Consider the following 13,140-nt stretch of genomic DNA (forward strand, 5'->3'; position numbering starts at 1 on the left):
TAATAACAGTAGTAATAAATTACCTCGCGAATAAGAGGAGAAAAGTCCTGAGGATTGCAAATTAATTAGCAGCCGTAAGATAAGATGTCAGCTTCTAATAAAATATTCTGACTATGCAATGTGCTTTCTGCTGCAAAACGGGGGAGGCGTCGCTGTTGATGGATGCGTTTGGGAAGCCAGGATCGAGTCATTTAACCCGTCGGCCCCCACACCCACCGAGTTCAGACTCGGTTCGTCCAGAGGGTTGTGCAACGTGAAGTTGAAGTGCTGCTCGCACCGCTGAACAGCAGACAGAGAGAGAGAGAGGGGACAATCCCTCCCTGTTTGTAAAGGAAATGGAAATGACAAAGTGTTGAAGCAAAGAAGATTTACAAGTGCAGCGGAGTGAATTAGAATATCTTTGCAAAGTTAGCTGATTTCAACAATTCGGTTGAATAGGTGGCACTTAAACGTGGATTTATTGTAACCACAGAGGGATACGTTTTAATGACTTTTTGTTTTTGTTTGTTTAGCTGTTTGTGTCTTAGAGCGAACAAAAATCCAAACTTTACTTAGTCAGAAAATGTGATTATTATTGAAGGATTAATATGAAACATGGATTATTAACAGAAATGATACTGAAAAAGTCAAAGCAGGAAGAGCTCAAAGGCTTTAAGGAGGATTGCTGCACTTACTTTTGATTCATTACAACTCAATGGACCAACGCCAGCGGATGACGCGACTTCCCAAACGATTTCTGACTCTAGAAATGTCACGCTGGACCTCAAGCAACATGGATTATGTCCTAATATAAACTGAACTCAGAATATGGGACCCTGATTTCCAAATAAAATACAAAACTGACTTTAATATTTATGTCAGCTAAAATGACTCTGATTAAACAGCGGCTTTCATCAGGGACGTAGCACATGGCCTCTTAAACCACTGACTCAATGCTGCAGTTTCTTTTACTTCTTCGACCAGACTTTTTCCTTCCACTCAATTTTTTTCTGTTAACACACTGCTACCATAAAGGAACCTGTGAACCGTTAGCTCATCAGTCAACCGTCAAGTTCCCATTCTTGCGTTGGCTGTAACGTTTCTGCTTTGTAACACTTAAATATCCTGAGGAACTGAATTCTGAATATTCATTTGTTGTAAGATATAAACATCAAAATAACCACAAATGCAGCAGCAGCACCAGGTGTGTGAAACTCATTTCACATCAAGATGGCGACTGCACTGATAAAAGAAACAGCTAAAGTTTCGCTGCTTTCGATTAGCACTTCTAAGAAGTGTAACACATTTTAACATCGTTTCAACCCGATGTAACCTTGTCCTATCCAGCTGAAAACTGATTTGATTTGACAGATAAAATAATATTTAAGGACAAAACTGTTGCCTTGAAGTTCAATTTATCCATTCACAGTCCAGAGGGCCAAATAAACAGAGTTGGGTAGTAACTAACTACATTTACTCAGATTTATTTGAGTAACTTTTTTTTTTGTTACTTTCTTTTTTGTTGCTTTTTACAGGTCAACCAGCCAACAAACATAAGAACAAGGCAAAAATGCAACATTACAGAAACAAACCCCCAAAACCCAAGAAGAGAACTAAACGATAAAACGGGAAAGTAAGAATAAGAGTAACTTACAAAGATTAACTATACTCCAACCAGAAGAAAAAGGAGAACAAACCTTATATACATATACACATAGCTACAAACACGTAGACAGTTAACACCTCCAGCCTTACTCCTACCACACTCCTCACCACAGACCTCGTCTCATTGCAGACAAGAGAAACGATACTCATCCACGGCAGCTCAGAAAGCTCCTAATCCTTTCTCTCTCATCATCCAGGTTGTATAAGGTTCATGTCGGTTCATGTCCATAGTTCTGTAAAATCCCTTCAACATGAAAATCAAACTGTTCGTAAGTGGCCATTTCTGCCATCCATTCACTAAATGGAATAACATGTTTTGCTCTCCAGTGTCTCAGGGCCGTCCTGCACCCGGTGATCGGTGCTGATCTAGCACAGTGAGTGTCAGCCCCCATCCCTCTGCTACCTAAAATACGCAGAGAGGGATTACATCTATCCTGAATGCTTTGTTGATAAGTACGATTATATTATCCAAAATATTTTTTTTTTACTTTTCACTTTCATACGACATTATGTTCCTCTGCACTTCCCACACCTCCAGCACGACTCAGAATCACAGAGCTTTAATGTTTCCAGTAGAGTCTCTGTATGATTTTATGTGTAATTAGGCGGGTCTGAACGTCTCCTGACGTCTTATGCCATGATCGTGTTATGTTTTCCTTTTCTCCATGGTTAACTCATTCTGCAGATCGTCATCCTGTGCTCTCTTGAGGTTTAGTGAGTGAAAATGTCTCATAAAAGTGTATCATTTTTAAGCCCCGCCCCTAACGCCATGATTAGTCTGTGCTAACTGTGTTTGAGGTAAAGGGGGAAGTTTTCTTTGTACTGATATTAAACAACTTTTTAACTTCTGTAAATAGTTGCGCAAAAGACATAATCTCACGAATCCCTTGAGTAACTTTAAAAATAAATACATGAGTAAATACTTTGAGTATTTTTATTACACTGTACTTTTTACTTTTACGTGGGTCATTTTATTATGAAGTATTTTTACTCTTACTTGAGTAAAATTTCTGGATTTTCTATCCACTGAATGAAAAACAAACATGTTTTAACCAAAAATTAATCAGACAAACTCCAGTTTTTTTTAAAGTTTCCTGAGTTTTTTTTTTTTTTTTTTTTTAATGAAAGAAACTGATTTGGAAACAAATGATTTCATTTTGTTGATACTTATATGAATTATTATAATTTCCATCCTTAACATACCAAATTTTTTCACTTAACTTCATGTTGTGGTCCGTCTGGCTGAGTAATATTTCAATATTAAATGATTGATAAATTGATCAGTCTCTCAGTACTTGATTAGACTTTTTACCAAATACTTTTTTACTCTTACTTGAGTAATTTCTGGAACGTCTACTTCTTACTTTTATTTGAGTAAAAATCTGTTTTAGTGGTGCTGCTCTTACTGCACATGAATAACTGCTGAGGGCCGGATTTGAGTTTGACGCCTGTAGCTCAAACTATATGCAACGAATCTATAAAATCTCATTTTGAAGTACTAAAAATTGCTAAAACATCTCTCAGTTTATAACACCTGGACCCTGCTGAGACTTTTAATGGTTCAGGCTTCGTGCAGCAGGTCGCTGTGGAGGAACAAACTTGTTTTTTTGGTTTTGCTCGTTTACCCTGAGCCTGCGTTCGTAGGTGCTGTAGTTGGCCTTGCTCTGCTCCTTCCTCTGCCTCCACTCGATCAGGCTGGGGCCGTGGTCGCCGGGCAGGCTGATGTTGCAGCGGCTGGCCGTGGGGCTGACTCCGCCCCCGGCGCCGCCGGGCAGGAGGGGCTCTGTGCTCAGCGACAGCTCCATCCCGCTCGCTAGTGCCACCAGAAACGACCCGTCGGAGCTGACTCTGTACGAGTTCTGGGCGTGATCTGAAGGTGTCGGGGTGGTGAGGTGGGGGAGGAGGGTGGGAGCCATGCATTTTCCACGGGTGGGTCACACATTCGCAGAGACAAACCACAGAAGCAAACATGCAGTGACACAAACGAAAAGAAAGAAAAAAAAAAAAACCTGTGAGAAAAACATCAGCAGCTGAATAAGAAGAGAAGCCTTGAGAACAACAAATCTGCAAGATACAGACACTTCTGTAACGTGTTTTTCTTTTTTTTTTTCTTTTTTGTTTAAATTGATTGCTTAAATCACTTCGCCGAGTGCTTAGCACTTCACTGTATGAGCCGCAGCAGCTTTGGAGAAATCTAATCTACTCAAAGGGAGGAGGGAAGGGAGAAAAGAGACAGATGGACAGATAATGAGAGACAGAGAGTAATGAAAAAGAGGCAACGAACAGAGAGAGAGAGGGAAGGAGGGAGGCAGCACGCCGACGCCGCGGTGGTCGTAAAACGTTTCCCAGAAACTCTTCTTTTAAATTCATCTCTATATTGTTGCGAGTCATATTTCACCCTGATCTTCACACGTGCTGCTATCGCTTTGCGTCACGTCATTACTCGCCCCGAGAACACAATTAATTAAAAAAAAAAAGAGAGAGAGAGGAAAAATAATCTTAAAACCTACACTTTTAACCCATCAAATTTAACGCAGATAATAAACCAAATAGTTCTGTCTATTCCCACTGCTCCTGTATAAGAAAATGAATTTAAAAAATCCTCCTTCCTATATGGTTATTGTTGCCTCTGAGGCAGGTGGGAATAAAGGGACTGTGTATATCGGAGGGTCATTCTGACGGTTTTCCCCCCAGCAGCAGCTGAGTCACGTCGTTGCCGCGGCGTGAGCGCGCACAAGCGAGCGACTGAATCTGCGAGTGCAGCCCCGCCCCGTCTCCGCAGTGCTGCTGTCATTGTGACAACCGCTAGAAAGCAATTAAAGGGCTGACATGAGAAGAAACTGCTCCCATGAGTGGCTCCTCCACTCCACTCTCATTTTTTCCTCCTCTCATCTCTGCCCTCTTTTTTTTTCCTTCTTCTTCTATTTTTTTTTTATTCCATTCCCGCCGCCGCCCCCAGCTGTTGTTAAGACATTTCACAAGTCAGTCAGAATCTGTCTCCCTCCTTCGCCATCAATGGAAGGAATGAATTCATTAATAGCCCTTTCTTCTTCTTCTTCTTCTTCTGATCGCCTCCTCGTCCCGCTGAAAACGCAAGGAGGTCAGACTCAGATGGGGAGTTTAATAAAGGGGAGGAAGAGGAGGTTTTCCAACAAGATGAGTCCAGATGAAGAGGAGGAATCTGAACTGATCCCACCTTGGATGTTTTCCTTTTAACGTTTCTTTACATCCACAAACGTAAAAATGTTTTTATCAGGATTTAGTTTGGCAGATTCTGTACACCTGAGAGCAGCTTTTCAATTTTTCCTTAATTGAAACTTTTGCACATTTTCTTTGCAGAATACTGGGAGGCCAGTCAGACTCGATGGAGAATATCGAGTTCTGCAACTGACTCTCAAAAAAAATCAGAAGGAAAACCTCCCCAAAGCATGACGCTGACGCCGCCATGTTTGCCCCACGGTGGTCGGAGTGTTTGTCTCTTTTGCCACACAGTTTCCCAGGTGGGCCAAAAGGTTCAATTCTGCCATTTCCGCTCTAGGGTTTCAACTCGCCACTACTCAAACGTGTGAAATTCTATGACTAATAGTTTCCCGTCTACAGATTTTGTCGCTGCGTCTTGAACCTTTATCTTGGCATCCGATTGCACAAGATTTTATTTAACAAAAATGGACCTCATATTTTTTGATGGACCTCCACCTTGTGTTGGTCCGTCACACAGAACTGAATATTTGTGGTTTAAAAGTCAACAATTCCTCTATAATGATGAAAAAGTACTCATCATAAGTGAAATGACTTGTATTTTTTAATCAATATTAAGCTCTTATATTTTGCTGAAAAGTTAATTGAAAATTAGTTTTGTCTTATTTCAATAAGATATTTTATTAAGATATTTGGACTATCTTATACTTGGTAAGATTTCGTGTTTTTGCGGTGAACATCAAAAATCGTCTAGATTTACGGTCATCATCCCCCTCTATATGTGTGTGTCTCATCTAAGGTTTTCTGTCCCCCCTTAGAAATGACTCAGAAACTTTATCAGTGCAGATCTGTGGTGAATGTAAAGAGGCCAGAGGCACTTCGATCTTTCCTTCATGTCTAGCCTGTCAGCATGAAAGCTGCGATGCGCCTCAAACCGCTTCAATCTGAACTTTATTTACATTTTTCCTTTTTTCTAAAAAAAACAAACTAAAAAAACAAAAAAAAAAACAAGAAGAAGAAGAAGTGAACGTCTGGCTTCACCTTGCTTGAACGTGTAGATGGTGTCACTCGCAGACAGGTTGGTGCTCGTGACAAAGTTCTCGCGGTTGGAAGCTTCGACCTCAACTCGAGACCAGCGCTCCAGGTTGCCGTGGAAACCGCTCACCTCACCCGTGGGTAAGGTGATGTTGGTGACACGCCCCTCGCTGCTATACCTTAGAAAGGGAACACAAACACACACACACAAAATGCAGATAAGAGTCACTCTGGGTTTGTCATACACAAACTCCAACACACACACACACACACACACACACACACACACACACACACACACACACACACCCTCTGTTTTCCCCTCCTTTTTATTGGCACAGAGTAGGTGTCAACTATGATTTATAAGTGTAATTACCCAGCTGTGGCGTTTGAGACAGAGACTGAGCTGCCAGTGGTGAATAATTCACACACATGTGGTTTAGTGTGTGTTCAATATGTACAGTACGAAGCAAAACAAATGCATGTGATCAAAATGTTTGTAGAGATTTCCCCCAAAATTTCCCCGCATGCCCCTCCAAAAAAAAAAAAAAATTAAAAATGCCTCTACAACTTTTCGACAGATTCCCAAGCAACCACTAGATGGCACTCACATTTCACAGCGTTCCTGTGAACTCTTGTCAGATGCACACATTTAGAGTCGAGTGAGAAAACACAAAGGAAACCAAAAAGAGGAGAAGAAGAAGAAGGGCGGTGAAGCTCACTCATAAACGGTGGTCCAGCTGTTCTCGTCGCTCTTGGTGGACAGCAGGCCCGTGTTGCCGTGGTAGGAGATGTGGGCCAGGTCGTGGCCCTGGGCCGAAACCTTCCTCAGCATGCCGCTGTTGCTGAGGGACAGCCAGTACACCTGACCGCCGGGCAGCGCCAGCCACAGGGGGACGCCGTGGGCGTCCCGCCGCACCTGCAGGCTGCGCCCGTCGCGACTCGTCAGCCCCGACAGCTGGCCGTCCGCCCCGTAGGAGAAGTTGTACAGGAAGTGGCCCGTGATGAGGTGCTTGGTGTACATGTGGGAGCCGTTCTGTGGCAGAGAGGAAGTGGAGTCAAATCTGATTGTGTGGCACATTACATCATAAAAAACCCATCAATTATGAAACAAGCAGTGAACGTTACATTTTGTCTAATGCCACCATCAAAACCATCAAGCAGACACACGTCAAATATGTTGATGTTCCAGTTTCTGCTAATGAAATTCAACTCTAGAAACAGCTGGGTTTTTAGTCTAGATTTAAAGGAACTCAGTGTTTCGGCAGCTTTGCAGTTTTCTGAAAGTTTGTTCCAGATTTGTGGTGCGTAGAAAATGAATGTTTGGGTCTGGTTCTGGGGATGCAGAGCAGAACCAGAACCAGAAGACCTGAGAGATCTGGAAGGTTGATACAACAACAATGGATCTTTTTAACATAATCTGGTGATAAAATGTTCAGTGCTTTATAGACTGTTGAGATTAGTAAATTAGTTAAATCATTATGATTACTATTAGGTGTTGAGATGCTTTACCAAGGCCGAGAAAGAGTCAAATGCTGTTAGACAAAGGGCCCTTAGTAAAGAGTTACATTTTTGATTCTGTTAGACACTAAAGCACATTCCTCAGAGAAACAGAAACTTATCAGGCCACAGAGACATGGTGTGATTTCAGGGAGTGTCTTCAGTTCATATAATCAGCTACCCTCCTCTTTCTCCTCAGACGCTGCACAGACTTTTTAGAAACTCTTCTCGGATGTAATGGTAAAGTGTCTCCTTTCAGCGCTGAAAGTTAATAAAATAAGTAAAGTCTGAATGCTTTTCTTGGCTGATTTTATGCTCCGTGTGTCAATACAAATTATGATTCATCGATTGAGATTCTCGTTCTCAACAAGACTAAAGTGTTTTAGATTCTATTCATTTTCAGTTCAGGATCTGTTTTAGTTCATATTCTTAACCGGGTCAGGAATCTTGACTTGCTTCATTTTAACAGCAAAAAAAGGGTCAGAGTAAAACCTGTAGAGAAATGTTGAAATAAACCAGAAATAAAAAAGAAAAATATATTAAACTTAACGGTTGAGTTTAAGTTTGTGTGGCTTTTCAAGCTCCATCAATCCAACATTAAATAATAACAGAACATGTCAATGACAATGAGTGTCTTACAGCTGCTTATTAAGTGTGTTGTGAATTATTGGGAAACAAAGGAGCCAGGCTGAAATATTTGATCATCACAAAATCAGATTTTCTCTACACTTACAAAAAAAAACAACAAAAAAAACCCCCAGAGCACTAAGTAAAAGTATTGATTAAACATTTATGTCTTTATATTGCTCTCCTACTGAGCCAGATCTTCTTGTAGTCTTTTAAATTAAGAAAAACAAGAACGGTCCAAACATTTTCTGCAGAATCACAGTCAAAGCCTGCGAGGCGGCCATGAAGAAGCGTGACATGTGTTTGGGGTGATTGACCAGCTGGAACGTCGTCCAAGTATCGATCGTCAAACCAAGGAGAGAAGAGCTGCTTGGCGATCAAACAGGCCCGATACGTTCAGGAGGAAAGTGTAACGGTCAAACTAACTTAAGAAGACAAACTGTTTCCACGACTGCGTCAAACTTTCTCTAGTATTCACAAAAGCGTTCACGCCATAAGAAGTTTTTCATATTTTGTTACAAACTTTAATGTATTTTACTGGGGTTTTATGCGATTGACCAACACATTGTGCTGTATGACTGAGCTTCAGGAGCTGAAGGAGTTGGTTTTTCAATGTGTTTGTAAAGTTTTCACGGTGTGGGGAAATGTATTCACCTCCCTTTACTCTTGATATTTTCTTTGCAAAATAAATAGCTCAAGCTCGGCCAAACGGATGGACAGCATCCGTAAACAATTCCCATAACTCACCAAGGATTCTCAATCGATCTGGATGAAAAATGAGACGTGGTTTTCCAAACTTTTTCCAATTTTTGAGCAGAAAAACATTTCACTGCAATTACAACTAAGGCCATTTTTGCCAATATTTGAACATCTTTTTGGAAAAAGGTTGAGCTCAGTCAGCTTGAACAAACAGTGTCTGTGAATAGCATTTCTTTAGGCCTTGACAGATTTCTTTTTGTAGCATTTAGATCTGGATTTTGACTAGACCTTTCTACAACATCATTATGCTTTGATCCAAATCATTTCGTTTCAACTCAGATTGAATTTTTAGAATTGTTTTGCTTCTTCTTCAGCAGATATTTTGTCCAATCTTGCCCCATATTTACCATCATCCCTTCACCATGGTGATGTCATCACCTTATTTTACTATGTTGTTAGGATAATTAAGGTAATGAGCGTTTGTATTTAGGTCAGAAAGTTCAATCTTAGTCTCATCGGTCAGTTTAGACTTACACATCCATCACTGATTTATATTGAGATTATGCAAGTGGACGCTTTCTTAAAATTACGTCTGCTGAAATGAGTTAAATGAGTCTGGATTATGTAATATGAACTTTTGCATGCTATTTGCACAACTATTGTCTATTAAAGACCTAATAGGTGAGCTGTTTGTAGAGGGGAAAAAAAATTGTTTTCAAACTTGTAAATTTGTGTAAATGTATGTTCTACTTCATGCCGTTTACATTTGAGAACACAAGCAAACACCTCCACACCTGAACCCGACCATAGCATATTCATATTTTGACCTTTTCCACCGACGCGCGGCTCTCCAGCCTCCAGGTGGGGCTCAGCGCGGCGGAGCTTTGTTTACAGAGCGGCGCCGGAGCGCCACGGCGTACCTGGCTGAAGAGATAGAGCTCCTGGTCCTGCGGGGAGCTGATCTCCACCAGCCCAGCAGGGCCGGGCTGAGGCTGGTTGGGGTTGACGGCTCTGATCCGGATGTTGCCCAGGTCGGCAATATACAGGGTGCCGTTGGGCGCCACGGCCAGCGAGGAGGGGGCTTTTAGACGGGCGTCACGGGCGTAGCCTCCGTCGCCTGATGAGAACAACAACACTGGGTTGAAGGGAAAAGCGTCTTTACCTCTAAACACACGGAACAATAATGATGTTTCCCTGAAAGACACAAGCCCCTGAGCGGCACACACAGCCGTCTCGTAACACGAAGACCTCATGGCGGCGCTTATCACTCTGGCTCAGGAGTCAGGCTTGTTGGGATACAGTCGATTCCTGGAGCAGCGGGAACGATGACCACCTTGATAGTGGCCTCGGAGTAATCGGTATCCGGCGGCCGGGTGCGTTCAGGAATCTTTTGGTAGCGCAACAGGGTATAACAGGCCGGGTGAGGGTCTTCAGATGCTGTCAGCAGAGGGGACAGGGGCCTCTGATGGCTCTGTAAAGACGGTGGGGTGGCGGTTTATCTCCTGGCTGCATGCGCATCACTCGCGTGCACAAGTACGCGTGTGTGTGTGTGTGTGTTAGAGCGAGAGAAAGAGAGCGAATGTTTGCGTTCCTTTTGTATCTGGCGCCTGTGGACGGGCGCGCGTTCAAAGACGCGGGATGTTTACGGCGGAGGGGATGGAAAACGGAAAGCTTCTGAAGAGAGTAATCATCTGTTAACAGCAAGACATGATTGAAAATATGCAAAGTACAATCCAAGAAATGGGGATGGTTACAGCCCATTGGCTTGTGGCATGGCAGAGACACTTCCCTCCGTTCCGAGTAGAAAAAGAGACAGATTTTTATGAGCGGAATTAAATGATAAAATCACATCCTCTGACACTTACAATGAAAGCGCGGCCTAACCGTCAAAGGAACATCTGCTTATTTGTTGGGCCCTTTCCTCTTTCCCTTTTATCACCATTTTTTTTAGGTGCCCTTCGATGACATACCAACCGGTTAAAACATTCACCGCCTAAAAAGGGAGCTTTTTCTTCCACCAGCTGTAATTTGAATGGATTTGAAAGGTTTTTCTCTCGACGCGTGTTCCTCCTGAAATTTAGCTGCAGGTTGTTTTTTTTTTGCAGCGAGGAGAATTCCTGGTGAATACCAAAAATTAAAAAAAACCCCATCACATTTCGTTTTTCTGCATCCAGGTACTCTCTCCTAGTCAAAATTACATCATCTGTTGTGACATTATGGCTGCTTCTCTCTCCCTCACAGTCCTATATATGTTGTCGCCATTTACATAAAGCTCATTGCTATGTATTCTGGGTCTTTTTCCGAGGGAGAAAGTCAAAGCGGCCCCTCCCAGACATTTGGATTCCAGCTGACTTTAATAATTTAGGCAGGCTGAAAGTAGAGAGACGATAACGTTGCAGGAGATGGACAAGAAGAAGAAGAAGAAGAAGAAGAAGAAAAAGAAGAGGAAGAAGAAGAAGAAGACACATTCTCAAGCACTGCTAATAAATTTATTAGACAGCTGAGACCCAAAGGCTGAAAGATTTACTCTCTAGATATCAAGACATACTAATGTTAGCCTTTAAAATGGTCCAGTTTTTTGTTTTTTTTCCACTTAAATTTCCTCCAGACCAGGGAAGATATGATCGGAATTGATTTTTAAATGTTGTTTTTCTTTATTTTTTTTCCACTCCCTCTCTTTTAGGGCTGTAATCCTATTAGACCTAATCTAATACTCTTACATTACCTAATCCTGCGCTCGTGTCTGTGTTTGTGTGTGTCTGCTGCGTGATGACCCACCAGAGAAGCAGTCACAGTTGGGGTCTATCTTACAGTCGCAGTCTGTCGGGGCTCCAGAGATGATCGATATCTCCCCGTTGGTCGACACCTGCGGGTTTGACAAACACCAACGCGTCACACGCGACCACAAAAATGTTTCGCGAAAGGTCACACCGGTGCGGAACAACGGACAACGTTTGCCATTTCTCAGCTCTTCGAACAACACAGAAAGGCTGCAACGGAGTACAGTGACACATAGAATGACGTAAGTAACATAGATGATAGATGTAAATAAATGACTACAACGTTATTTGGGTTGATAAAAAATGCTTCTTTTGCAAAACAGAATCATACGACGCCTTGCAAAAACTCATAATTGTTCCTACTTTTCTGCTCTACTTACAGCCACATTTTGTAGGATGTGTTAAAGTAAAGCGTGACTCAGCGGTCTGTATTTGTGGTTGATATAAAACCAAGTGAAACTTTACAAGTTATCAAACTAGTTCATAGAGTCCGCCTGTGTGGAATGTGTCATAAATCTAATAAAGCCTTTTTAAAAACACATAACTTTCATGACACTTTATACTAAGTCACTACTTTGTGTTTGTCTTCTGCATGTAATTTCAGTAACATATATTAGTGTTTATTGTAATAACATGAAAGGATGCCAAAAAGTGAGGGTGTGAATACTTCTTCGATGCCCCGTAGATGAGAAAAGGGATTGATTAAGGGTTTTTTGTTTTTTAAAACTTAAAACCAAATCAGAGCATCGCGACACGAGTGCAGGGCTTAGCTAATTACTTGATTGACAAATGCAACGTTAAATTGTACAAATTACCCCTATTGTCCTGGATGAAAGAGCTGTAGGTGTACGCGCCTGTGAGGAGATAATTGGAGCAGTTGACAAGTTTAATTTAGATTCTTGCTGTGTAAACTATTACATCTGAAGGAACTTTCCTCCGAGGTGTTATTCCAAAAGAAACGAGTCTGACGTGACATAATTGACAACACCGAGAGATGTCACCGCTCAGGTTTGAGCAAGATTTTTTAAATAAAATTAGTCGTAAACACAGTGGCAAAACCCCCCCCCCAAAAAAACACAACTTGGGTCACGTCAAATGGATGTCGTTTATTACCTCCAGGTTATTTAGGTACAGCTACATTGATGCACAAGTATTGGGTTAAAACAAACAAAAAACAAACAAACAAAAAAAAACCTGTTATAAATTAGAATGATAAGAAAAGACAAATTTTTAGTTATTTGCCTGTTTTCTTGTTTCCAAGGTGGAAAGACATCAGGAATAACTTCAGAGGAGCAATTATTGCTGCCTATTAATCAGGTGAGATTATGCATGCCAAACAGTTTGAAATGATCATTCTGCTGTGATAACGATTACTCACAAGTGGGAAATTTATTAATGAACTTGCCTGTCAAGGCTGAAGTTTCAGCAAGATCCCGCTGAGGTTAAATTGTGTGATATATAAGAGAAAAATAAAATCCTCTCCACAAAAAAAACAAAAACATCTCCTACAGGCTAAGCCTCAAAACACTCATTCAGTGTTAAGAGTTAGGAAGAGGCTAAACAAGTGTGGGACATTTGAACAGATTTCCAGGAAAATCCTCTTCTCTTGAAGGAGAACATGCCAGGCCGGATTTTGCAAAAAAAAAAAAAAAAAAAA

At 41.5% G+C, this 13,140-nt stretch overlaps 1 protein-coding gene across 1 annotated transcript in view; it reads right to left on the minus strand.

Annotated features, from left to right (window-relative positions):
- tenm1 (teneurin transmembrane protein 1) overlaps window positions 1–13,140 on the minus strand; it is a 332,218-nt gene that overhangs the window by 17,784 nt on the left and 301,294 nt on the right. The window contains exons 26-30 of the mRNA XM_015052017.1: window positions 11,482–11,569; window positions 9,624–9,820; window positions 6,600–6,913; window positions 5,884–6,056; window positions 3,270–3,514 (exon numbers count right to left, since the gene is read on the minus strand). Coding sequence (XP_014907503.1) covers window positions 3,270–3,514; window positions 5,884–6,056; window positions 6,600–6,913; window positions 9,624–9,820; window positions 11,482–11,569 — 1,017 coding nt within the window. The remainder of the gene's footprint in view (window positions 1–3,269; window positions 3,515–5,883; window positions 6,057–6,599; window positions 6,914–9,623; window positions 9,821–11,481; window positions 11,570–13,140) is intronic.

Source organism: Poecilia latipinna, unplaced genomic scaffold (genome assembly GCF_001443285.1).
Source record: "Poecilia latipinna isolate Pla-1442-1.1 unplaced genomic scaffold, P_latipinna-1.0 Scaffold1081, whole genome shotgun sequence".
NCBI lineage: Eukaryota > Metazoa > Chordata > Actinopteri > Cyprinodontiformes > Poeciliidae > Poecilia > Poecilia latipinna.